This window comes from Diadema antillarum, unplaced genomic scaffold, assembly GCF_040938485.1.
Source record: "Diadema antillarum isolate AM-2024a unplaced genomic scaffold, OU_Dant_1.0 seq00001295_RagTag, whole genome shotgun sequence".
Taxonomy (NCBI): Eukaryota; Metazoa; Echinodermata; class Echinoidea; order Diadematoida; family Diadematidae; genus Diadema; species Diadema antillarum.
Window position 1 is genome coordinate 373,366 of NW_027272074.1, and position 26,164 is coordinate 399,529.

The 26,164-nt window shown below is 40.1% G+C and overlaps 1 protein-coding gene across 1 annotated transcript in view; it reads left to right on the top strand.

Annotated features, from left to right (window-relative positions):
* LOC139708044 (mitotic apparatus protein p62-like) overlaps positions 1–26,164 on the top strand; it is a 72,948-nt gene that overhangs the window by 40,955 nt on the left and 5,829 nt on the right. The window contains exon 11 of the mRNA XM_071620032.1: positions 9,552–9,626. Within this exon, the coding sequence (XP_071476133.1) occupies positions 9,552–9,626 (75 nt within the window). The remainder of the gene's footprint in view (positions 1–9,551; positions 9,627–26,164) is intronic.

The following is a 26,164-nucleotide window of genomic DNA, read 5'->3' on the forward strand; positions in this document are numbered from 1 at the left end:
TTACTGTTCAAAATAGTAATAACATTTTTGAAAACATGAGAGGTATTATCATAATTAGCATAATTATTATTATTGTGACTATGATGAAAGCTCCATAATAGGGCAGAATTGGTATTGGGATCATTATCTCTGAGTGCTGCATTTTGGCCACCATGGTTGCAATGTGTAAATACACATCTTCGGAACATGAGATGGCGCCATACCATGCGGTACCCTGGGGTACCGGCTGGTGCATCAAATCGCATGAGATGTCAATGGTAGCCGTCCTGAATATATTAAGCCATAAGCTTGTCAAGTTATACGAGGTCACTGTTTGGTGTGCTGCTCATACTAGGCCAGGAGAGGTGAAATCCTCATCTGAATAAGATCGTATGACTGACGTAATGGTCAGAGAATTTTTAGTGCACCAGAGCCTCTGGGCTCAAGCGAGCTATTGCGATTATTCATTGTCTGGTGTCTGGCATCCGGTCCGTGTCATCCGTCGTCAGTTATGCATGGTACGTACATTGGTGAATGTAGGTTGAAGTTTGTTCATGGCAGACCACCCGGTGGGGGCCCCTTGGGGACCCCGGGGGACAAATTGGGGCCCAAATTTTACATTGTCATCGTCTTGAAGATGTATGGTCAGATTTTCACCAGACTTGCCAGGTATTAATGCTAGGGTGATAGAGTACATATCTGTGCAAATGGGCACCATTACATCGTGGGGGCTCACAGGGGCACAATGCCCTTCCCCTGGGGATGGGATGGGATTGGGAGGGACAAAGCCCCCCCCCCCAAAAAAAAAAAAAACAACAACAACAACAACAACAATAAACAAACAAACAAAGGAATCTTTACAAATCTTCTTCTCTAGAACTAGAAGTGATATTGCTATGAGTAAGCAGATTGGCGACTGTGATTTTAAGTTTATTCATGGCATATTCGGGGGGGGGGGGGGGGGAGAGGGGGAGGGGCATGCTCGATGGGGATTGGAGGCTAAATTGGGCTCTATTTTCACAGTTTCATCTACTTAAAAACATAAGGTCAATATGTTCACAAACATGGTGGACATTATTGCTAGGGTGATGAATATGTATATTTGTACAAATGGGCACTATGCCTCCATCCCCTGGGGGGCCCCCAGGGGATCCCAGAACCCCCAAATTAGAGAATCTGCATTGTAGAAACCAGAGATACTCTTGAGTAAAAGAGTAGTGAGTATACTTTCAAATTTGTGTACAGCAGATCCAGGGGTAGCCACATAGGGGCTGGGACTAAAATTGGGAGCCTTACCCATGGCACAAGCAGTATGATATTCATGTTCGCAATTTTGAATTCGTCAATCATCCATGGAATTGTCATACAAGTCTGGGTTCACAAAATATTATGCCTGCAAAATATTTGGCATCTACCATATCCATTTAAAAAAAAAAAAAAGGACAAGTAAACCATGGCAAGTGGCATCTTGTTTGTGAAAGCATGCCATATTTTACTTGGGTCACATATTTTGTTAACTTAACACCTGAAGTATTCATTGCAGTTTGTGTCAGGCAAGGGTTTAAAAATGTGACTCCCCTAACCTTCTACAGGTACATGTACATGTCTCCAGTGTTCCATACTAAAAGTGGGTCATGGTGCTTTACAATCTTTAGCATTAATCAGTCACTTGCCAGTCTTGCAGTATGCATCCCAACTTCGCTTCCATTGTGAAAGTTGGGCTGACAGACGTAGTAGAGTCGCCGACCTTTCAGTGACAAGACGTCCTTCAGGTCTATTACTCTCGCGTCTCGCCACCGATCTTGGCATAAATAGCTACGGGAGACAGCACGTGGAGTGTCTTGTTTGTGTACTCCCGGCCAGCTCTCAAGAGCCAATTCTCGGCGCTCGAGATGCGAGTGGGAGTGACTCTGGGCGCGGGGGGCAGAGAGAGGAAGAAATGTCTTGGCCATCTTTCAGCGTGAACCTCAGCGGCAAAGTGTGCGACGTGAATGACATCACGCGGTCTCGCCTGCACTCGGCTCTGTCGTCAAGGAAATCGACTTGATGACGTCGCTGTCCATGAAGGGTTGCCCCGAGAGCCGCCATCCACCTCTAGAGCTCCTCGGCGATGCCGCTACATCGTCGCTAAGCCTTTCTCTGTCTTGTCTCCCACATCCTCCTCCCCTCTCTTCAAGTGACTACTCCAGTGTCGATGTCAACTAGCAGTCCCCTTCGGGGAGGCGAGATGTGTGCCCGACACTTGAGGGCAGTATACACAAGTATATGTGCATCAATTACACTGGGTCCATGACCTTGAAGTACCAATTTATGATTATATGTATGTGGGGTTAATTTTGTAGTAGCGGTACGTGTTTTTCTTTGCTCTTCTCACAAACTTCTCTGTTCTAAGTGTGCCTTTCAATTCAAAAGAGCAAATGAAATGTTTTAATGAGAAACTTCCCCATATTTTTTAAAACGGAAACTTTTTTCTAATCAAAAAGAATGATGTCTAGTCTCATGTGAGATGTCGAAGCTTGAGTTCTAGTAAAACTTTATAAAACAGCTGGTAATGTAAGTCCCATAAACTTCATATCCATTGAGCAAATAACTGTACTCTGTTTACTTCCTGTAAAAAAAAATAATAAGTGCTATTAGCACATTTAATGGGCAAATGAAAACTTCATTTTTAGTTTTATTCTTTTGACACTCAATATGAAAATTATACTCATATCCCAAAAGAAAGATTTGCTGAAGACAGGACGTGAAAGGTAGTGATGATGTCTTTTTACTAAGAAATTGAACATAAAATGAATTTTCTTCTGAAGATTGTTGAAAAATTACCATATCTAGTGGCCAAATGGTTATGGGTTAGTTGTTTTTCAAAAAGGGTGGTCAATTTTACACTGTGTCATGTAGAGATTAATGAAAATGATCAGAAAAAATATCTAGTCAGCAACTAATTCAGTGTGGCCAATTTTACATCATGGCTAAATGTCCCTCACTCCTTCAATAGCATTTATTTGAATTATGTCTGAGTTATTTATATCTGTCAAATGGTCAAATGCTTTAGGTAATGACCAGTCGATCATGTCACTTCTTCGCCAAATCCTCCAAATGATTGATCCCATTAGGGGGCTCGTAAAATGATAATCCGGAAATGAGAATGCTGCAATAACGGCTAATCTTACTCTGCTAGCGAGTAATAAACATGGCAAGATGAACAACACTCAAGATGAACAGCACTCAAAAGTAACCAAGTAAAGGACTCTCGATTTTCCCAAGACAGTACTTTGCAGGTCACAAATTGGTGTAATCCGTTAATTGACACCCCTGTCTCTGGGAGAGATTTAGCTCCCGCATTACAGTCCACGAGTGCAAGCTGTGTGAATTAGATGAATGTGAAAGGGGATCACATTTCTTGTGAAGTCCAGGGAGGTCGCAGACACTTTCAGAAAATCTCTCCCAAACCTGGCTGCCTGTAGTAGTGCGGCATTGTTCACTGTATGATTGATAATAATTATCCCCAAAGGATGGTGAAAGGCCGATACCACTCCCTTGCATTACGATACCATATTCAGCAATTTTGCTGATTGAAATTTCCAACGAGACTTTAGAAAAGTATCCATTTCAATTGCAGTACTTTGCTTAAATTGTTGGGGGAAAAAATAAATATTTTACTTGACAGTGTAGAAAAACATGATAACATAATTTCCTAACTAAATGGGATAAAATTGTCCAGACGTTGACAAGCAAACCTTGAGGTCTTGTAAAAAAGAAAGAAAGTGTATCCAGATCACTCAGTTTTCATTTTGTTCAATACAGTGTGTGCTCATCTGTCTTGTACAATCACTATGATAGTACACAAGTTGTGCTGACCATGTAGATTGGGTAAAAGTGGATTTTTGTTGTTATTGTTGTCAAATACTATTTGTAACTACAAGTCTCTGTTTCTTTTGCAAATATTTTGTTTAAATAGGAAATTGTGAAAAAAAACCTTCTGTGGCAGCAGTTAAGTAGATTGTGTACCCCTAGCCAGAAAATAAAAAGAAAGAAAAATTACATACTGGTATCATGAACTGGATGTAGATGAGCCTCTTAAACACCAACGGAAAGTACAAAGATTCAGTAATCTTTGTACATAATGAGTGATGTATGGCAAAACTATTTTGAGATTTTATACTTCTGATAGAAGATAATGTGACGTTTAGACATTTCCCCGTTTTGCCAGGTGTGCTAGTATTGGTCCCCAGCATACGCACTTTAACATTTGGGATATTTAGGGTAAACATGATGCAAAATAATACTGGTATTGTGTTATTATTCATGCCTCGTTGTAGGTAGATCCATGCATTTTAGTTGTTTATCACATGGAATACCCCCAGTGAATGGCAGTTACAGGACAGAAATAAGGAATGAATTTTTGAAGTTGTGATTTATTTATTTATTTATCTATCTATTTTTTAATTTTTTTTTTTTTTTATTGAAATCAGCACAAGTTAATTTTCTTTCTTTGGATAATGTCTCATTAGCAGAATAGTTTACATGTAAGCATAAAAACCTAAATATGTAACTGGGTACAGTAAAATCTGACAATCATTACCCCATTTTTTAACAATTCTGAACGCATATGATACAGAGAAGTGTCAGATGAGAGATGAAGGCAGTAATCAGAACATTTTCAGTGATTGCAGACTTATCATTTATGATATTATTAATAATTCTATGCCTCCAGAATTATGTGTAGGTGTAAATTTTGCTGCCTTACAAAGTACAGTTGAGAATAAACTAGCCTTGACTGAGTTTTGTCTGAAAGCAGCATTTTCCGCTTTAATTTAGTTTTTAAAAAAATGTCTATAACTGTTCGGGATAAGGCAATATTTCCATTTTTTACAAACTATTCATTTAGAATTTATATAATCTAGTGTGATTCACTGTCAAAAAAACAAGAAATAATCAAGCAGGGTACAATGTCTAAATCATTTCCTCTTACATTCTTCCTCCAATATACTACATGTGGCTTTGATGAATGAATCCATAACAGTCAGCCTTGTTTGGGCAACACCGTAGGGGGCATACCACAAGATATGATGTGTGGACTCACTTTGAAAATGTTTCTTTTTTCTTTTCATGTGAGCTCTTCCAAATTTTCCCCAAATTTTCCCTCAAGATTTGTTTTGAAGAAGATCTTTAGTGAATCACTGGCACAGTTCTTTGTAGCAGGTCTGAAATTTTAGCACAAACTATGGAAAAGCTTGGCAATGACTAATGCTAGTGTTCTATTAACTCTTTGTACAGTATGTCCCAACAAGAATTACAATTGGATTTTTGCATTGATAACTTCCAATATGATTACTGTCTGAATGCTGTTTCAGAGTCTGAAAATATAACATCTTATATTTTGCAGAAAACCCCATTCAATCTGGTTAAGTGGTCACAGAGAAATGTGAATCATTGTGAAGCATGTCGTGGATGTGATTTTTCCAAGTTTAGCACTTGGATGCTCTTGGAACTGCATATCAATGTATAAACACATTGGACAGAACTTGGAGGAAAGGGATTCCTGACAAGCTGGAACTAATTGCTTCCATTAACACAATTTATTCTCATTGCATCACATGACTCTCCTATCAAGTGCTCATCCTCTTTTTAAATGCTGGAAAATTAACCAAAAAAAATCAACTGAAAATTTTTAAGAAGGGCTTTATTCTTCTGCTGTGGATCCAGAGGAGAAGTTCAAATGTTCAATATTTGCTTTAAACTTTTATATACATTTTTGATATTTTCTATATTCCCTCTGGTGATTTTTTTTTAAAGTTTTAATTATTATATTGAATTACAGAACTGTGTGTCTGATGTTTTAGTTTTGTTCCTTTTTTGTCATTAAATTGTTGAGGTATTCTGTGGTTGCTGCCAGAAATACAGTTTGCATCTGTGTATAAATGCAGGTATAAAAATGAGTGAATGAAAAATAGCAATTTGAGAGAAGTTAATAACATCCGTACAAACTTTAAAAAGCATCTTTAAAAAGCATTTGTGTTCCTCGGAAGTAGGGTTTTAATGAGCCCCCTGTCGCATCTGTAGCTCTCTTTTACTTTCTCGTGGCCGTGGAAGAAGAGAATGCTGCTTACAGGTGATATTTTCCTCTCCCAGCTGATGGGACGGCGGAGGGTGGACTGTTTGTTCCAACCAGCCTTGGTTGACCTGGAAAAAAATGGGGGAAAGAAAAGAAGTGCCCTTACGGAGTCTCTGCGAGGAAAGAGAGAAGGGGGAAAAATAAAAAATAAATGTTCCCCCCTTGAAGATGGAGAAATAGTTGAATCATGTAGAGCACACTCAATGCTCATGGAAATTTCTGTCTGTGTGTGGCTCTGCCGATAGAAAGGAGGAGGGGAAATAAAGGTAAGCGCTAAATAGATGTAGACAAACTGTAGTGACCTTGCTTGGAAATGGCGGAGAATGGGAAGCCGCCCTGCTTGTTGATATTCCGGCACAGTCCTCTTTGTCGCGGCCCGTTCGGTGTGCAACAACAGGCGGAGATAGCGGTGCTCTTTTTTTACAAGCGCGGCTCAGGTGATATTCCTGCAAAGTGGTTCTATGATTTGAGCCCCATTGAGACAAGCTGTTTAAGACACAATAGCTGGTGGTCATTTTCAGTGAAAATGAGAGTGAGTTGGTGCAAATGGTTATGTGCTTATGCGCTTGAGTGTAGGTGAGGGACAGCGTAGATGTGTTTTAAGTAGAGAGAGAGAGATAAGCTTAATAGGTTAATGGTATTTTGACTCCAAACCAACAACATCTTGGTAGAAAGATGTCATTAGAATGCCAAGAGAAGGAAAACAATGCACCAATGAATGGAATAAAAGTGAGTCTTTTCTCTCTTTTTTTTTTTTTTTTTTTTTTTGAGGGGGGGAGTGCAGAATATCTTCTTGAGAAGATTTTATGTATCCCCGATCTGGAACTTTGGGTATGCTTGAAACTTTACTGTAGTTTGTCAGATTCAAGTAGCTTTATATTCTTTTTTAAATTGCTGGATGAGTTCATTATATTCCGTCAGTCTTCACAGTTGTGCGATGTACATCAGTCTAGCTAGTGTTCCTTGCAGACTTTGTTACGTACATGTAGTCACACAAGTTGCCCTCTCTCATGTTTGAAATCTGAAGCCAGTCCGATTATCTTAACATAAAAATCTTCACCATTCATTGCGGTTAGCGATGATTTGAATTGACTAAACTTGTCCGTACGATGTTGATGGCCGTACCAGCTGGATGTCTAGTATAGATGTGAGTTGGTATTATTGCTCTTCTGATTTGGGGGTATTATTTTTTGAAGGGGGAAGAGGCTCAGTCAGGGAGTGGTATGTTTGCTAAGGCTGTGTTACTGTGATTTGCATAGGAAAGAAACTTTTCAATGCATATAGGATGATATAAAGAAATTGATTAAAGGTCATCGAGGTATCAGTTAGCCAATCAAGATATTTATGACCTCATCTGTAAAATATCCGTTGATGCATCACCATATGATGAATGGTACTTCTTGATACATGTCCTTGTACAAGTATTTTTTGCAAGTTGATGTATCTTTTGTACATATTTGTTAGATTTTGCCAAATGGCATGCTTAATGGCTGAGTTATCCCCCCTACCTGGGAAAAAAAAAAACAACTACCGAAAAGCAAATTTTGAATCTAATTCAAACTTTTCTTGTTCCATTACTCTAGTTGATGAAAAAAAATCTATTCATTTTGTTTTTATTAATTCCTTATTCCTCTGACTGAAGTCTTATATATTTTTTGTGTGCTTATACTTTGAAGTGTCTACCACAAATTTCTTTTGAGGGATTCCCAATTTGGAGTCAGTTGACCCTAAGTTGTTTGCATTGGTAATCACCTTCTTTTATGAAATGGAAATATTGAGCTAGACTCATTGTATGGATGGTGAGTAATACTATTACTCATCGCCGTTGATTTGTTTGACTTCATATTCCCGTCTTTGCAGTCAGAAATTCCATCGTATATGTGTCACATTTGCCCCACTAGCATGACAAAATTGACTGATATGAGCCTATTTATCAAGAGTGTCTAAGACTATAAAACACCTGCTTCTATTTATATGTGTGTGTTTGTGTTTTCCCCCCTCCTTTTTCTTTCTTTCATTCTTTCATTATGTCGCCGGCATAGGATGAGTCAAGTAATGTCAATAATTGGTTCAAAAAGAGGCCAGGAATGTTTGAAATGCATACTTTCCTTCCTTTCTGGCCGTTCTTGTGTGGGTTACAACTTTTTCACCTGCAACAGTCACCTTTTCTTTCTTTCAGAGGACAGAATTTCAAAAAGGAGAGAGAGAGAGAGGGAGAGAGATACATATAAATTTGCCTGTGAGCTCTTTTCATCGCATATCTTTGATATAGTTCAATAAACCAGGTCTCACTGTTGTTGTTGTTTTTTTTCTTGTTCTCTTTCCACTCAATTTGAGTCTGCTGCAAAGTGGTTTCAAGGGTGTGGCCTAGTAAGCCCATGAATATGCATGAGGCATGATTGACTGCTTAACTGACAGGTTAGACAGCCAATAGGGTGCTGCGTGATTCCCTCACATTACAGAGACTAGCAAACGGGAGGCATCACATAAGCAGCCACTTCACCAGTATCCCTGCAGTTCTGCATTGCCCCCCCCCCCCCATCCCCTGTAACAGAGTTTCGTGGTATCCTTTTCTTCATGCATTGCAGTGCCTTTGAGCAATTGTGAAGCCTGTTTGACTGAATGCTCTTGTTAATTGCATTATTCAGGATGACAGAGGTGTATTTTACTTGTTTTTGTGTGTTTCTTTGTTAATGCTAAATGCAAACAGGACGAGATAAAGTGTTCACAGTGAATACGTCTGACAGCCATACTTTGTTCACCGAACACTGACACTTAATTGCTCACATGACGGATACGAAAGAGCAAAATGCCAACATTCGGCCATTCTGACATGATCAGTGTCGTGGTTGTTCCTCGTGGAAAACAAGCATCAAATTAAACGAAAGCAAAGACAGAGAGCCACCAAAGCACCCCCTTATCAAGGATTGTGTGACCATGCACAGTCCTATGAATTGCTGTGCATCGAGTTTTTATCTGGTCACCCTTAATTTTGAGGGAATGTAGCAAAGGGTTGATATTTACCCTTTCAGTTTGCTATGTATCCATATGATGCATTGTTATTTTGTATTTCAAGCCCTGAAGAAGACCCTTAAAAAGGTCGAAATCTTGTTTGCAAATATAAAGCAAAGTTAATGTCCCACTGAGCACTTCCTTTTGTCGCCATTTCAATATTTGTTGCAGCCCCCATCACATACATGTATGTGACTGAAGTACTTTCACGTTACATTTATATGGGTGTTAAGATTTTTTCCTCATTCTTTTTAAAAGACCAAAAAAAGGGGGCAGCCCCCCCCCCCCCCCCCCAGCTCCCCTGGTTCCCTGTATGAATAATGATTGAAAATATGAAATAAAAATTGTTTAGAGAGAGGAAGAAACAGTGAGAGAGAAACAGGGACAGACAGACCAACACAAATATGTATTCCATGGTTTTATATATTTTTCATTTTTTTAACAGGAGGCCAAGTCAGGTGGGAAGACGAAGGAGAAGAAGCAATTAAGCATCGATGAAATCAAGCAGGATATCGCCAAGGTATGCCTCATCTCTTATCCTTTGTTTTTATCTCGTCTTGACTTCCATTTCTCCCATGCAAAATTGTTCGCTTGCACTATACGGTCCCTGCCACCAAATGCTACCGAAATGTTAGTTGCTGCTGTTAACACGTTGAGGACAAGTCCCGAGTATACTCAGGCAAGTGTCTTTGGGAAATGCATGTTGTAGCAAATCAGCCCGTCCTCAATGGGCTAAAGTGGCAAAACTTTTTGAAACTCACCTCAGTACTCGCATCTTTCACTAGGTGTGTCCATCTTTGTTACTTGATCAAGTATGAAGATTGCACCAATCGCCTCTTGTTCTACCATGAACATTTTTCTTTTCTTGATACATTCTGATGTGCATCTTCAGTCAATATGTTTGAATCTTATTTTTACAACATCTTGACCTGAAGCTTAGCCTTTACTCCAGTCGTTGTCCAGAATAGTTTTAGTCTCGGCCAAGGCTTCTTCAGTTATCCACCTGGCTACATACCTGGACTCGGAGGCATCTGGCTATACGCATATGATGAGTCCATTTGCAAAAAAAAAAAATCCCAAACCCACAAACATTGGAACAGTGATTGAAACATTGATTGGAATGTGGTGTGGTCTCATTAGCATTAATACTTTTAATTATGAACCCATGTTTGTTCTTTTGAAATCTCATTTATGTTTCATCCACTGCTGAGTTTAATGGGAGTTCTTCTTTAACATCTTGCTAAGGAAAGTGCATAACACCACATTTCGAAACTGATGCAAGCTTTGATGCTTGGGCAAATTCTGAGAAATTATTGTCATGCACGAGCTTGAAGAATTTCTTCTTTTTTTTTCCTTTCTTTTTTTGTAGAGGTTGGTACCGCATGCTAATGAGATATTAAAGGACAATTGTGGGGTATTTGATGAAAACTGCTCAAACTATTTCTTTGTGCTTCAGGATTATAAAAGAAACGAGGGAAATGCTGCCCCAGGCATGCGCAGAGATGATGGGAAGTTTTCCCGCCACAACCTTGACAATGTCGTTGGCTTGCCACAGTATTTGTGAGATGCTGCTTGCTGGGCAGACACAAAGTATCTGAAAGTAGGCTTCAGTATTTGTGGAAATGAAACTCTCATCAACTATCTGTTATTATCCTTTAAACACAGAGTATACACATGGACTTAAGCCTGTGAGCATCTGACATTTACCCGGGTATGAAAAGAAAAGTGGGGGGGGGGGGGGGGGGAGAGGGCAAAAGCAAGAAGATTGGCCAAAGCCTGACCACAGTCATTAAAAGATTCACAATTGCATCCGCCCACACACAATTAAGCAGGCATGGGACTTATTGGGATGGTAATAATAAAATATTGCTAAAGCATAGTGCAAGTAATTATTGGATTTGCTGACATTTACTGGCCAGGCATGCCTCGTTTCCACTGGTGTTAGTGCATGACAAGAGTATATCAGCATTTTCAAATGTCAAATTGTCAGTGAACAACAGCTAAAGAAATTGTATATTACCCTTTGGAGGCTTTAGAAATCATATTTGGAGAGTGAATTATGTTTAAGTATGAGACAAAGACCTTTTGATGAACTACAGTATAAGTCCAAGCATGTCAGAAATGAGGTTCCAAATAGAGAGGCCAGGACCGTGTGTCTCTGTTGTTGAACCATGCTAAAAACTAGTTTGAAGTACATTGTGTAGCTGTGTAAGTTTGACTGTGTATAGGCAGAAAGGTGGAGTTATCGTTCTGTCTCTGTCTAATTGTCACATTCAGACTTGTCATCTTGACTTTATACCGACTCACATGGTAGATTGTCATCCACATGTTTCATCAGTATCTACTCATTGTACTCTAGGACAGCCTACCTGTATGCTTTGATATGGTATCTCCTACCAGACAAGAACTCATCTAGGTCAAAACTACTGTCAGGTTAAGGCCACCGCACACTACACGATCAGACTGGTCTTAAAGTCTTAAGCCAAGCTGGGTCTTAAGACCAGTCGTACGACCGGGCACCGCACACTATACGACCTGACTGTAAAGCGCGCGCAGTGCGTACTGCGTGCGCTTGCATTTTACTGCATTGTGAATGGCTGAAAGCCTACGACCAGTCGTAGAAATTCAACATGTCAAATCTCTACGACTGGCGCTAAGACCCAGTCGTAGGACTAGAAAATGGCAAGACTGTGACGTCACACTTCTAGTCTTAAGGTCTTAAGACCGGTGAATCGGGGCAAAATCGTGTAGTGTGCGGCGGGCTTTACGCAACATCCTGGAGAGCATCAAGTGTTTAAATGCCCTAATAAATTCAGAATATAGGGCAAACGGAGAGGTTAATGCCCCTTAAATGGTGGCATGCTTGTTTTCCAGGGGCTACAAAATATTCTTTTTCAAAGTCCTTGGGACAAAAGCAGAAGCAGAACCATGCTTAGAAGAAATTAGCTTTTGAAGGATCGCTTTGATCCTATCACTGCATCAGTCTCTTCATTACGGGGATTCTCTTTGTCCACCCCTTGTCGGTCAAACAATGGATATCAAAGTGACCGATGAAGGGGCATTGTGGGTGGAAATATTTTTCTATGGGCCTTTGATAGACCCTCTGTATAGAGTGCAGCAGTTAAAAGTTCTGTTATACACATGTAACTTCAACCTGTTGAAAGGTTTGACGAGAGAGAAAGAGGGGGAGATCGGAGCAAGCAAGGTGAAGATGGAGATGTACTGGATTCTAGACAGATTTTTAAGGGTTCTCTCTCCTTATTTTTAGTGTCTGACCTACACGCACTCGCCAAGTCAGCTGAGGAGAGTATATGGGACTAATAAGCGAGGGAACAGGCGGGCAGACATAACTTGTAATGGCGTTTGCAAATTGCCATCATTGATCGGATGAATGGTCGGCCCATTCAACCCCTGCCTTTCGTCCTCCACGGCAACCACTCATATTGAGCCGCAGCACTTCAAAGTATATCCTCGGGTGGAACCCATCCTGGCGACCACGTCCTGAGAAGAGGGAGAAAAAAAAAAGTGGGGGGGGGGGGGGTAGAGGAGGATAGAGAAAAGATGAAGGGAGTTATTCAAAGATGAAAATCATGTACGAACTTTGCCCAGAGGTGTACTGTGGTGATACTTTCTTGTCTCTTTAGAGTTAGGTTTTTGATGCTGAAATTAAAATGAGGGGGAGGGGGGAAAAAAATGGCAGTAAGGATCTCGTATCCATGTTTGTGGATTTTGCTAGTTGAGTTTGCTTATCCTGTTATTAACCGGTCATCAATCTTCTTATTATTGAGGATGAGAGGATTATCTTGTGATGGGGAATGTGGACCGTAGAATCAATTAAGAATCCGCCTTCAATATTTTCGCGACCTTGTCTCTTGGAGCAAGGGGACAGTGAGTTTGAAACGAGTAGTCGGAAGAAGGGGGGGGGTGAAATAGACAGAGAAAGGGGGAAGTAAAAAGTTAATTGCTTGTTCGAGGTAATCGTCTTGACTTTTGCTCGTGGCGTTTTCTGTGTGTTTGTGGCTTGTGCATGCTGGGCATTGGGGTTTGTTCCTCGCCAGCGAGTGACAGGGCAATGTCGGGCTCAGTTTGGTCTACAGCTGGGCCAAGAATATTTGGCTTTTATTGCCAATCTTTGTGCTTCCTCCCTTTCCCCCCGACATGTTGGGTTTTTGTTGGTTTTTTTTTTCCTTTTTTCATTTCATAAGCGGTGATATGCATCAGATGTTGGCAACAGAATATATTAGTTTTATCGCAGCAGTCTGATAATTTGATGACGTTTTATGATGTCTGCTCTCTCCTTCCCTTCCCCACCTACCCTTCCCCCCCCCAACCTACCCTTCCCTCCCCCACCTACCCTTCCCCCCCCCCCAACATACCCTTCCCCTTCAACACTTGACGCTGTTGTCTTTCAATCCTGAACTGTAAGCCTAACATTTAAACTTCTAGATATGTATCTCTGCAGTTTTTTGTTTCATTTAATTCAATGTTTATGTACTCCCTTTCGAGACATGAATCATAGTGGCTTCTGTTTTTGAATACAATGAAAGTTTTCACAGCAGAGAGAATTATGCTGGAGACGTGCATCAGTTCTCAGTGAAGAGCTGAGTGACTAATGTAGAAATTCATATTGTTAGTGTGTTCTTAGGTGTATCTGCTGCAAAAGACTTCAGAATTGATATTTCTCAAGATATCAGAGGCAGTTTGATAGATTGATTGCAATCTTTCATCAGGCCCAGACTTCCAAGCATAATGATTGCAGTATATGAAAAGTTTATGAATCCAAAGTAGGAGGGCAAGAGCATTGAAGGGAACCATCCATAAATAATTATGGATGGAGTTCCGAGTGAAAACAGCAATGTTTGTAGAACACATCAGCAAAATGTGAGGAAAATCTGATAGTCGATACAAAAGATATGTATTGTTAAAGTTTTGATTATGTAAACTCGAAAAGTTCATGAGACCCATATTCTACAGTATAATAATTGCAGTATATGAAAAGTTTATGAATCCAAAGTAGGAGGGCAAGGGCATTGAAGGAAACGAAAACCCCCAAATAAGTATGGATTGAGTGAAAACAGCAATATTTTTAGAACACATCAGCAAAAAGTGAGGAAAATCTGACAGTCACGTCAAAAGTTATATGAATTTTTAAATTTTCGGTAAGTCATCGCTGGATAAGAACACTACTACAGATCATGATGTCATGTATGGACAACAATATAAAGAAAGTATGAAGAAAATTCAACATGTTTTCATTTTTCTACCATAATGAAAAGCACTTGACTTTACCTCTTTTAGAAAGTCAGTGAATAATAGTACCCTTAACATTGTCAGTAACAAGTTGATCGGATGTTTACCTTTCATGAAAAATGAAATTTTGTGGAATTCTCCTTGTATTTTCTTTATTCTTGTCCATAGATCAGGTTATGAATTGTAGCAGAAAAATGCAAAGTTTCATTGCAAGCTTTACTGCATATAATTCAGCCAGCAAAGATTCTGTTCTTTGTTTGTTTTTTTTCCCCTCCCACCAAAAATACAGAAGCTGCAACTGCATAATTCATGTGACATTTTCTTCAGTCACCCAGAGTTGTCTTTGAAAACAATGCCATTTGCATATTGATCCATAGCACAACCTGGAATTCAAACATACGCTGAAACAAAAAGATTATCAACATTACCTGTGTGTATTAGAGCTTTGTTGATATTTCATGCTAAGACATACCACATTTGAAATAGAATTGATCAGCAACAAAAACAAGCTTAAAAAATACTTTCAAAAGAAGTGCATCATGACATCATCTTGCCTATGTTTTGTGGCTGTTTCGTGCAAAAACAACACATTTTATGTGGTTATGGGACAAATCAGTTGACGTGACATTAAGCTTTTAATATTATGACAAGGTTGACGTGCTTGTTGTTCTGCAGATTTTTTTTTCCCCTGCAAATAGAGCGCCTTTAAAAAGAGTTTGTACCTTTTTTGTCCAAACTCAACAGCCATAGCTTGGTGACACGTCTTGCGTCTATGCCTAGGATGTAAGTGCGGAGATGCGGTGTCAGTCCAGTCTCGACTGCAGTGAATGTTTGTTGGCCGCTAGAGGAGAGATTTGTGACATTTGTCAGTGTATCTTGTCAAATTGGTGACATTAAGGCTTGTACTCGCAGGATCCCATTCACTGCAGGAGTGGAAAGGGGGAAGGAGGTGGGGGGGGGGGGAGGGGCAGGGGGCTGCGGAATGGGGTTGGAGAAGAGAATGGAACATTGCATTTTATATTTATAAGGCATATCTTTTGCTGACTGTCATTGTCATTTCTCATAACGTGTCTACCTAGGCCAAGATAGCAGGTGTCAAATATATCACGAGGGGCATGATATCCATGGGCAGAGGTATAACTGTTCTGTAAGGTTGTATTCTTTTATTTTTATTTTTTTTTTGTCTGACTTCATTTGGGCTTGTTTACAAGGATCAAAATATGTCCCTCTTTTGAAGGCAGAGAATACTTGGTATTTCAAAAGTAGGAGTGACTTCTTTTTCTTTTTTTCTTTTTTTTTTGCGAGCACTGCGCCAGACAAAGAGGGCGCCTGCACAACATGAATACCCAGGTGAGGAGATGTACGTTACTTCGAGGGTAATTGTCAAGTTCAGGAATGTGCCAATTATCTCCGATGCTGCTTGCACAAGAGGGATGGGAGGGGTGGGGGAGGGAACTAATACTGTCGATCTCTTACTATAGGACATGATGGAAGGGTGCCGCGGCTTAGACATGGAACTGCATCGAATGATGTTCTGGTGCTGGTTTTTTTTTTTTTTTCACAAGCTGGTGGAGCGAGCACGTAGAATGAGAGCTGCCTAGGGGGATCCAAGAATAGGTGTTTAGCAGGAAGGATGAGGGGTGTAAAAGGCTAAAAAAAAAGATAAACGTACCTCTCTGGGATATTTAGATATGGAGAATAATTCTCAAAACATACTACGTGACCTTTATATTTAATACTATTCAATGCAGTATTCCCTGAATATGGGCCCACCCCACAGTTGAGGATGTAGAACTATGAATATGATTATATAACCTACCAAATTTCATTAGATGTGTGATGAGGTTGTAGCTGATACGGCTAATATTATCAATTTCATATCTCACCTATAGTTACATTGAAATTAGACCACTGCATTTAGCCAATACCTGAAGTGTATGCACATAAAATTGCATTGATTCCCATGTACTTCACCTTGTAATAAGTACAGTTGCACGTACTGAAAGGTAATTTGCGAGAGAAAATCTTCTTTCAACTAACTGCTTTTCCCTTGTCCTTAAAAAGTATCTGATACTTTTTCACATAATGACCAAAAGACGAGGTGGCAAGGACAAAGGAGTTGTATAAGTGTTAGGCAGGTGGAGATATATTGACATGACTTGACAACTGTACTGTGCAGTCTTCAGTCTGCTGGAGTTACAAGGGTTGGTCCTAGAGTTAGTCAGGTTACCTATAAGTTAATTTGTGTTCTTTCCTGACAGGAGACATAGTGGATATGTGTAGCAGAGTTAGGCAAAGTTTTGTTGTAGTGAGTCTTGGTTCTTGATTGTCAGACTATTCCTGTATTGAGCAAAGCAGTGAGTGATTGGGCTTGAATTAAAAGTTTAGATACCCATTGCCAAATTTGTGCAAATAGTTGACAAATGCATTCCTGAAGAGGTGAGATTCTCTGCTAGTGTTCATCATTTGTGGTGTTCACACGACATTGATTAGCTTGTAGTTAGCCTATGTAATAAACACACTCGAAAGTTTTCCTAGCAGGCTTCAAGATTAGTCGATGGTGTAGAACAAGAAGATTTTGTATGGCTTATGTTTCATCCACGAGCTGGGGGGGGGGGGGGATTTGGTCCCCCCCCCCCCCCCACTTGTCTTGTGGGCACAATAATCAGTGAATTCCAAAGTTAATGTGGCCTCTTCGTGAATCCCATTCCCACTTAGCTTCTGGATCAACTTCTAGTGTGCATTGTACACCACTGTATTGTTGCACATTATCAGGTTTATTGTCAGTGCCAGGGATACTATGTGTTTCTTCTCGTTCTGTGGATTAATCATCTAGTGGGACTCTTGCTCAAAAGTTAAAAACTCAGAATATACGGTGTCCTGTGGAGGCTTGTTGTAGTTTGAAGAGTAAGCTTGCATTAAGTGCATCGAGAGTTGGCAATCAAATGTAGTCCCATGCTGAAAAATTCCTTTAAATTTGGATGTTTAATAGATGGTTAGTGCAGAGATGCCAAATGTTACTTTTTAGAAATATTTTGTGTTTTGTTTTTTTTTTTGGGGGGGGGTTTGCTAGAAATACTGTAGTTTTCATATAGAAAACTGTTTTTCGACCAAAAATAAGCCTTTTCAGCCCTCAGAATACTGCAGTACTGTCTACCAGGTTTGCATCCTTATAAGTCACAGCTAGAATTAAAGGGACATTCCAGACGATTTTCACAATTTCACATCATGTAGTACGTAAATCGACAACTCCAAGTACAGATTTGTGGAATGTATTGTGGTTCTTTAGCAGAGAAACAATACTTTGGAAAACCTTAAACAAATTACACTGAACAAGGATGATGATATAGGAGGTTCACATATTTCAGAAATGTAGCAGTGTAATTCCATTACAATACCGCTTGCTTGCGAGTTCACCTGTGCATAATCTATGCATGCCTTCTTCTTTTGTTCTGTTTCCTTGAGCCCCAACTCATGCATTCTTATGGTGACTCTGCCATGTCATCATCCTTGTTCATTGCAATTTGTTCTAAATTTTGAAAATATTCTTATTTTTCATCCAAATTATCACAAATTCTGAAACTCTGTCGTCAGTATATCTAATTTATAGTTGTTCAAATGAAAAAAATTGAAAATCATCCGGAGGTCTCCTTTAAGGTTCATCCCACATTCAATTGTAGTCTATCTTTTGTGATAGCACGTGTTGTTAGAGCATCACTTACATTGCAGATACTTTAAAGCTACATATTTCCGACTGTTGACGCCAAGTGATGCACAAGGCAGACAACAGACTGTACAAGGAGAGAAAAATGAAGATGAAGAAAGCAACGCGAGAAAGAGAAGTTTGCGATATCTCCGAATATTCAGTCCTGCGACATTATCAGTGGATGTACTTTCCTCCACTGGTATTTGGGTGATATGATTGCCAATGACGGGCTCGGACGAAGGCAGGAAGCTGCCCAAACATACTCCGGAGTCTCTTTCCAAAGGATCCCAAGAGCACAGGGTACAAAAAAGCCCCCCAGATGGAGAGATGAAATAGAGATATAATGTAGGTTTACCATCAGAACCCCTCACCCCCCCCCCCCTTCCTCTTCTCCCCCTACCCATTTCTACTACCATCCCTTACCCTTCCCCCTCCCCCTCCCCCTTCCTTCTCTCCATGTCAGGAAGTCTGACCAGCCCCTTGGGAGGGGGGTAATGCCCTTTGACAGAGATACCCTGGAGTGAAGGGTGGGGGGGGGGGGGGGGGGGGAGGGCTGTGAGACTGTGGCCACTGTAACACATCATCTGAGTTTTACGACTTGCCACTTTTTAAAGATTTCAAAACCTACCCAGCTGATCGCTGAGATTGCCGAAATTGAAACAGAACTTGTCTGCACCCACTCCATTTACACTTTCCTCTCCATTACAGATACTGCTCTTATATTGATATACATTTGTATGGAGGGGGAGGAGTACTGTATGTGCAATGTATATTTAGCAAATCTAGTTTTTCAGAAATCTGGACTTTCAGACAATTTAGTGAGTGGTTGATATACCATTGTGGAATAAAATACTGAACAGAGAAACGTAGGGTATGCATGCACGTCACATTCATGTCAGGATCAGTGTTGATATTTTCGAGTGTTTTTAAATTTGCGAATAGCACCCAACTCACGAAATTTTCAAAAATAAAAACCTTGCGAAATATTAAACGTACAGTGTATACAGTACATTCAGAGTTTATGCATATGTAACTGGCTAATGTAAGACTTAATAATTTGGTGAGAATAGCATGAAGGCGGTACTTAGAGCATGAATTTTTAAGGTTTTTTTGTTTTTGTTTCATTTTGTTTTAACGCAAGCCCTCTTAGTTGACATGGTGTCAGACCCAGCAAGATAAGATACATGTGCAATGTATGTACACTATGTATCTTCACATGAACAATTTCTTCACTTAAAGCTGAAAGATACGACAATTGTATTGGTGTAAAGGAGCTTGGAAGTTTGACAACAGGTTTAGTTCTAGATACCAGTAGTTTTTGATGTACTGAATTACAAATTAAACTTTGGTTTCATAGAAGGATCAAAGATTGGCAACCATGTTGTATAATGATGGTCTTTGTACAGCAACACAGCAAGAAGAATGTGTTTACTATTTAGCAATGACCCAGTCACTCAGCCTATGGCAGATTGTTGACTCCCAAAAACCACTTGTCTACCATTGTCAGACGCCATACACGTAGACGGTGTACTGTAAAATGAGGAATGTTCGCATGCATTTTGATTTCGCAAATTTCGCTAGCGCCAAGATTCGTGAAATTAAAATGCACGCGAAATTTCTTGTCTACACTATATGCATTGAACGCCAGTGGCAATTCGTGAAAATTTCATGCCATGAAAAAGGCCATCGGCTCCAATTCGCGAAAATTTTATGCCGCGAATATATCATGTTTTACAGTATCTGAGAAAGAGAGAGAGAGAGTGTGTGTGTGTGTGTGTGTGTGTGTGTGTGTGTGTGTGTGTGTGTGTGTGTTGTGGTTGTGTATCAGCATGTGAAATGTTATATGCTCGTGAAGGAGCCGTTTTGTTATTTTGGTCAGTTAGAGATTTTTGCTACCACATCAAAAGCTTCTTGCTTCCCTGAAATTGTCAGAAAAAGGTTATTTTAAAGGTTGTTAAAGGGTGTGTACAGTTCTGGTTGAGGTGAGGATTTAGTTTTTAACGTTTTGTGAGATATTTAGAAACCACTCTATGAGATGTCAAAGAGCATGCAATTCTAAGGGGTATCAAAAGTTTATTTGATGAAAATCGGTTTTGAAATGACTGAGATATCCCAAAACAAGGTGAAACAAAGAGATCCTAATGAAAGGCATCCTAATAAAAGGCATGGCCTGTCGCCTTTTATTATTATCACTCTTTTGGATATCTCAGCCATTTGAAAACTAATTTTCATCAAATACACGTTGAATCCTTCTTAAAATTACATGCTCTTTCATATTTCATAAGAGGTTTCTCATTATCTCACTTCAGGAATGTTCAAAACATGAATCCCCACCTCAACCAGTACTGTACAGTCCCTTTAAGATCTTGGAAAATACGTATTCAGATGTACACACTTGTACAGTACCTTGTGCACTACATACAGGTCTGTGGCAGGGACTTACAGACATCCAGGAGCTCTTGGAAGGAACTAACACCCATTCTTCATTCTCACTTGAAAATGTTATTATTTGACATATTCTTACATTCAGATACGTGTGTCTGTTTGAGTTAAATAATGTGTGCAGATTGAATAAAAGTCACTGGTGCATATATGTTGGCAAATTTGCAGGAGCTCATAAACATACCTGAGCATTATCCCCCCATAGTCGGATTCTTGCCCACCAGATTCAGTTTGAGAAATGAGGGGCAGCGATCATAATAAAGAGGTACCTGGTAAGAAAAACACAACCCCATACTCACTTGTAATCAGATAAATGGCAAATCGTCACCATTTAATTGTGTGCCAGTTGTTTTGAAACCAAGTCTGATAACTGCCATGGTCACATTTTTACACCCCGTGGGCTTCTGAAGAAGTTGTGTACTTCTCCGAGGGTTCAGAAATCTAGCTTAGCCATGATCGAATTCCAAGACGTTCGCCATGTTCTTGGGATTTTCCGGTGTTATGACTGATGATTGAATTGGAATGTTTTTTTGCAGCGTCATTCACTGGGAAGGACTCGCTGATGACGAGTGCATTCGGTGTTGTGTCGCACGTAGCGGTACGCTGTTGCAGTCGAGAGTGTTTCCCTGTCCCATATGTTTGACATTCTCGCATCGATAAGGAGACGTGGAAAACAAAGAAGGTTCCGATCATTGTCTCTTCCCTCATTGTTTCACAGTGTATCAGTCAGGTTTCTGGTATGCAGGAATGAAGTAACTGTCGGGCAGCCTAGATTCCAGGGTAGTTGATGACTTTGCTGTTTTTAAACATTAGTACCGTGCCTGGAACAATTTCTGCATCCATTTCCCCTGCTTGGCTGTCAGGTTTTAAGAAGAAAAAGCACAATTGATTAGTTATTCTCTCTTAAGACCAACTTTTTTTTTCCTCTAAGTGATTATATTCATGATGTCACTGAAGTTTGTGACATCTGTAAATACAGAAAGGGGTGTTGTGGCAGAGTGGATCTTCCAGACTCATAGGAGGACCCGAAATCAACCCCGCCCAGTGCTTTTCAATACATCCTTGGACAAGATGTTCTTACCCACCACGTCCCTCTTGACCCAGGTGTGTTAATGGGTACCTGGCAATACTAGAGTAATAGTAATGGCAGGGCCTTCTGGTGGTGGTATTATTATTAGTAGTAGTAGTAGTAGTATTGTGATGATGATGATGACGATGATGATGATGATGATGATGATGATGATGATGATGATGATGATGATGATGATGATGATTATTATTATCATTATTATTATTGTTATGATTATTATTGTTATTATCATTACTATTATTGTTATTATTATTATCATTATTATTATTGTTATTATTATTGTTATCATTATTATTAAGCACTTTCGAACCAATTTTCAGCTCAATAAAGTGTGAAGTGTCCCATAATTACTGGATTCTTCCAGCAAGAGCTTTTGAGTAGCATCTTCTCACATGCCTTGCAATAACTTATGTCACACAATCCATCTTCGAGAAGCAAATCCTCACCGAATCCCTCTTAAAAAGTAACAACTTCTACCACAAACTGTCTTTAATGAGCTAATTCCCCACATTGCCCTTCTGCAAAAGTTGGGTGCGTGTGTCTGTGTTTTAGCAGAGTTTTTTGTCCAACAGAGACACTCCAAGTTCAGCTGTCTACTGCATGGCATGACTGCAGCAATTGCAGCAAGTCAACTTTTCAATTTATGGCACAGTGTTTGAAAATATGTTTTTCACCAGTAGTCGCAGAACAAGAGATTGATCGATGTAGTTTCCCTGCGTACCTGCTAATCAGAAATAGATGCAAGGAACAGACTGGCTGTGGAGCATTGATGGGGGAGTGTGCGCCAACATTTTACCTAGCTATGCAGGATGTCATTTATGGAGCATGACCTCGATATTTAATCCTTTCCAAGTTCAAATGCAGTGCACCATCCTTTTTGATGCTACTTTGAGCAATTCATATCCGATGTTGTCCAATTTTACTTTGCTTCTGAAATTCCCTCAAAATGAGGAGAAAGAATGCAGAGAAAGCTTCATGTATATGAGTCAAGGCAGACTATCGAGATTTGTGGCCATTGTAACGAAAACTTGATGCTCAGCTGTACAAATGTTCTCATCGGAGAAGTATTGATGAGGTGAGATTTGAACCCACGAGCCACAGGTTCCCTTCTGCCAACAGCTTAACCACAGGACCATGCTCCATGTTGGAATGCACTGGGTTACCAAAAGAATAAGTATATCCAAGAAAATGTCACTGTGATTAATTTCAAATATATGTGAAGTTACCAGATGATGCATTGATTCTGTGTGAGATGATGAAGAACCCTCCAACTCTGGAAGATTTCATTCATTTTTGGGGTTTCACATATTGTTATTTGCTTGCATGGTAGTTCCTTCCATTACTTGTCATGCTTCTTAGTTGGTGTTCAACATATCCTCTGAAAGATTGCCCCAAAAATACTGTATACGCCATATATTTAGCAAGTCTAATTTTTTGTGAATAGGCATGCAAAGATGGAAGGGGTGTACTGTAAAAGTGGAAATTTTCGCGGTGTTGAAATTTTCACGCATTTCGTGCAACAAGAAGCTAGCGCGAAAATAAAAGCATGCAAATATTTTTGCATGCCATATTTGTTCCAGTACTTGATGTCTTGATTCTGCGGAATTAAAAACATGCGAACGTCTTCTGACATGGCCAAGCGCGAAAAATTAGTCCCGCGAAAATATCCTGTTTTACAGTACTGATTAAGATCTAGATTGAAGAGATATCACAAACTGCTGCTGGAAAGCATTTCTGGACCTCTTGTAACAAGCTTAGCATTGTGCATTCAAATCCCTTGTCATAATATTTCAAGAAATCAAATTGCCTTAATCGCAAGTAGTATTGGTATGCAACCTGGTAATCAGACTTCAAACGTTTAATGCATTTTTGTCCTTCATTTTGTCCTTCCTTTTGTCCTTGTGTACTAGGGGATTGTTGGTGAGATATGAAAATTAAATGGCACCATTATGTATGTAACTACCCGTGCAATTTAAGAAGACCTCTGTTTCCCTAGCTTTTCACAACTTGGCTGTAGAATGTCAACTGTGCTGGCAATGATACTTTTTGTCGGATGGTCGCAAACCTTTATAAAGTTTGCATACTCTCTGTTTCCTACCATATGTTCCAGTCTGCGGCATTTTACATAGTACATGTTATCTTCAGACAACTGATGCAGGTGTTTTTGTCATCTAACCTCGTTATGGATCTCACATCAACTTGGCACTTGAACTGTGTGAGCAGATATCTAATGGAAATTTGTCTCGTGGATGTTTCGCAACTTTTTGTTAACGTGCCCACGTGGCTTGCATCTCGACAATGCAAAAGGCGCACAGCTCAATTACGTGCGGTTCACAGACGTGGTATGTGCTGCTCGTCTGCTCGGGCAGGTGTGTGGCGCTGTGCGTAATGTTGTGCGCACAGGTTGCTGTTACGGTATGATGGCATGGGGGGTCGGGCGGCTGGTGATCTGGCCTGTCGTCAGCTACAATTAGCCAATTTCCTTCTGTGTCAAAAGCATTTTCCAAATGATTTTTTATTAATAGGGGGTTTTCCTCCGCCACCAATGAGGTTATAGCTCCTGCCTGCGCGCGAGGTTGTGGCAGCCCTTGCCCGAACCATGTGAATGTGCCCAGACACAAGAATCACAAGTGGGAATTTTTCTAGGGGACGCCAAACCGATTTGGTTACATCAAGGAGTCGACCCTGCCTGTATCTGTTACTGCATTCTTGAGTGCTACACGTCACTCCATAGAGAATGTCTCGTGAATTTTTGAAGATATTTTTCTTTGTGCCTGTGCAGAATTTCAGTGAATACGTGATCATTCATAGAGTAATTGAGGCAGTTTAGAGTGTTTCATGCATACCTTTAACGTTAAAACTGTTAACCTTAGGAAAAGTATATCCCTAGTATCGTAGAAACGTTACATGAATTAAAAACAGAAATGCAGGTAGTTTTATCCGTTGCGGCTTCGATCGCTATAATATGTCTTTTAATGCATGGAGGTGTTGTTTTGACCTACAAGTCTTGCCATTGTGTGTGTGTGTGTGTGTGTGTGTGTGCAGCTGATTGATTTAAGAAGGTGGGACTCATCAGCGAAAAGCAGCTCTTAATTGTCTCTGCGCTGCTCCCCGACCAAACGAACGGACAGGACAATGAATCATGCACCACCAGGCAGCCTTGGTCACTCATCCAAATACAATCTGGTCATTCAACCTTCATGCTAATGAATTCATCGAACCATTTTATTTCTTATCCTGTTTTTCAGTCCCGATACTGTTCCTGCTGCTGTGTGTGTCTGTCTGTCTGTCTGTTGGGTGGTGGATTTTTCTATATGAGCTCATAAAGCAGCACTGTAAATGTCTCGCATCAGCTGAGAAAAGTAGAATTCAGCATTAAGGCTAAAACAGTTCTTAAAAGGGCTCAAAATTCATCTTCCACCATTTGGAATTTGCTTGCAATAATATCGAAAGGGTCTCCCAAGAAACTTGTCTAGCTGACAGAATTTGCCGGGATAATGAGTTGTTTTGGAGTATTTGGAGATCAAAAGTGTAAAATGATAAAAGTCTAAAATGATAAAAGTCTGTGTACCCGACTTTTAATCCTGAAGCGCCCTCCCCCTTCAGCAGTAGGTATGTAGAATGCTACTAGTACTTCATGATCAAATCATGCCCTAGGAGTACTGTAAAAGTGGTTTCTTTCACGTACAGAAACTTTCACGGTTTCCATCGGTGCCGACTATTTCGCGTGTGTTTAAATTCGCGGTCGGTTTTGATAGCGTTGTAACGAGCAACGGGTTCAAAACATTTTCGCGTGATGTTAAATTCGCGGTTCAACCTCAAAGCGTGAAAAGCGCGAAAATAAAACCACCGCAAAAGAAACCACTTTTACAGTAGTATTGAATCACATGCAGCTAACAAGCTGTGTGTAATTCACCTCATGTGATGGATTAATTGCTATGGCCAGATATATTTAACCGATGTAATTGAATATAAAACACCATGTAGCAGCCACAATTGGGGATCCTCAGAGATAACACTATTTCTGTCTCACCTTTTGGGGTAATATTTCGCATTTTCATCGTTACCCAACTGAAATTGTCTCATCTATCACAATTTCACACATTTCTTATGCATTATATTTCCATTTTAGAGCAAAAATCGACAGTTTCTGCAGTCGTATGAAGACTATGTTTTACCTTTAAAGCCGTTGGCTACCGTCTGCTTTTAGAGAACATGAACATGTCCCTCGCCAGTGTTTATCTTGTCATTGTCAGCACTGAAGACAATTAAGACGTTTTCTCCTTTCCTTGTCGCTCTCTCACCACAAGCTGGGGGGGGGGGGGGGGGGGAGGTGAAAAAGCATATTGGCGTTGATTTTGAGACAGATGTTTGTTTATGTATCGCCATGTATATACACCTCACACAGATGGCAAGAGATGGGACTGGGAGGCTCCTGCACTCACCTTTGTCGAATCATTTGATACCGCGGACACCTCTGTCTTCCGATTCTTGTTTTTCTTTCATCCCACTTTGCACCGGCCCATTCTGCCTCCTTTTCAGCCGCGTGTCCTTCTGCGCGCGCTAATTT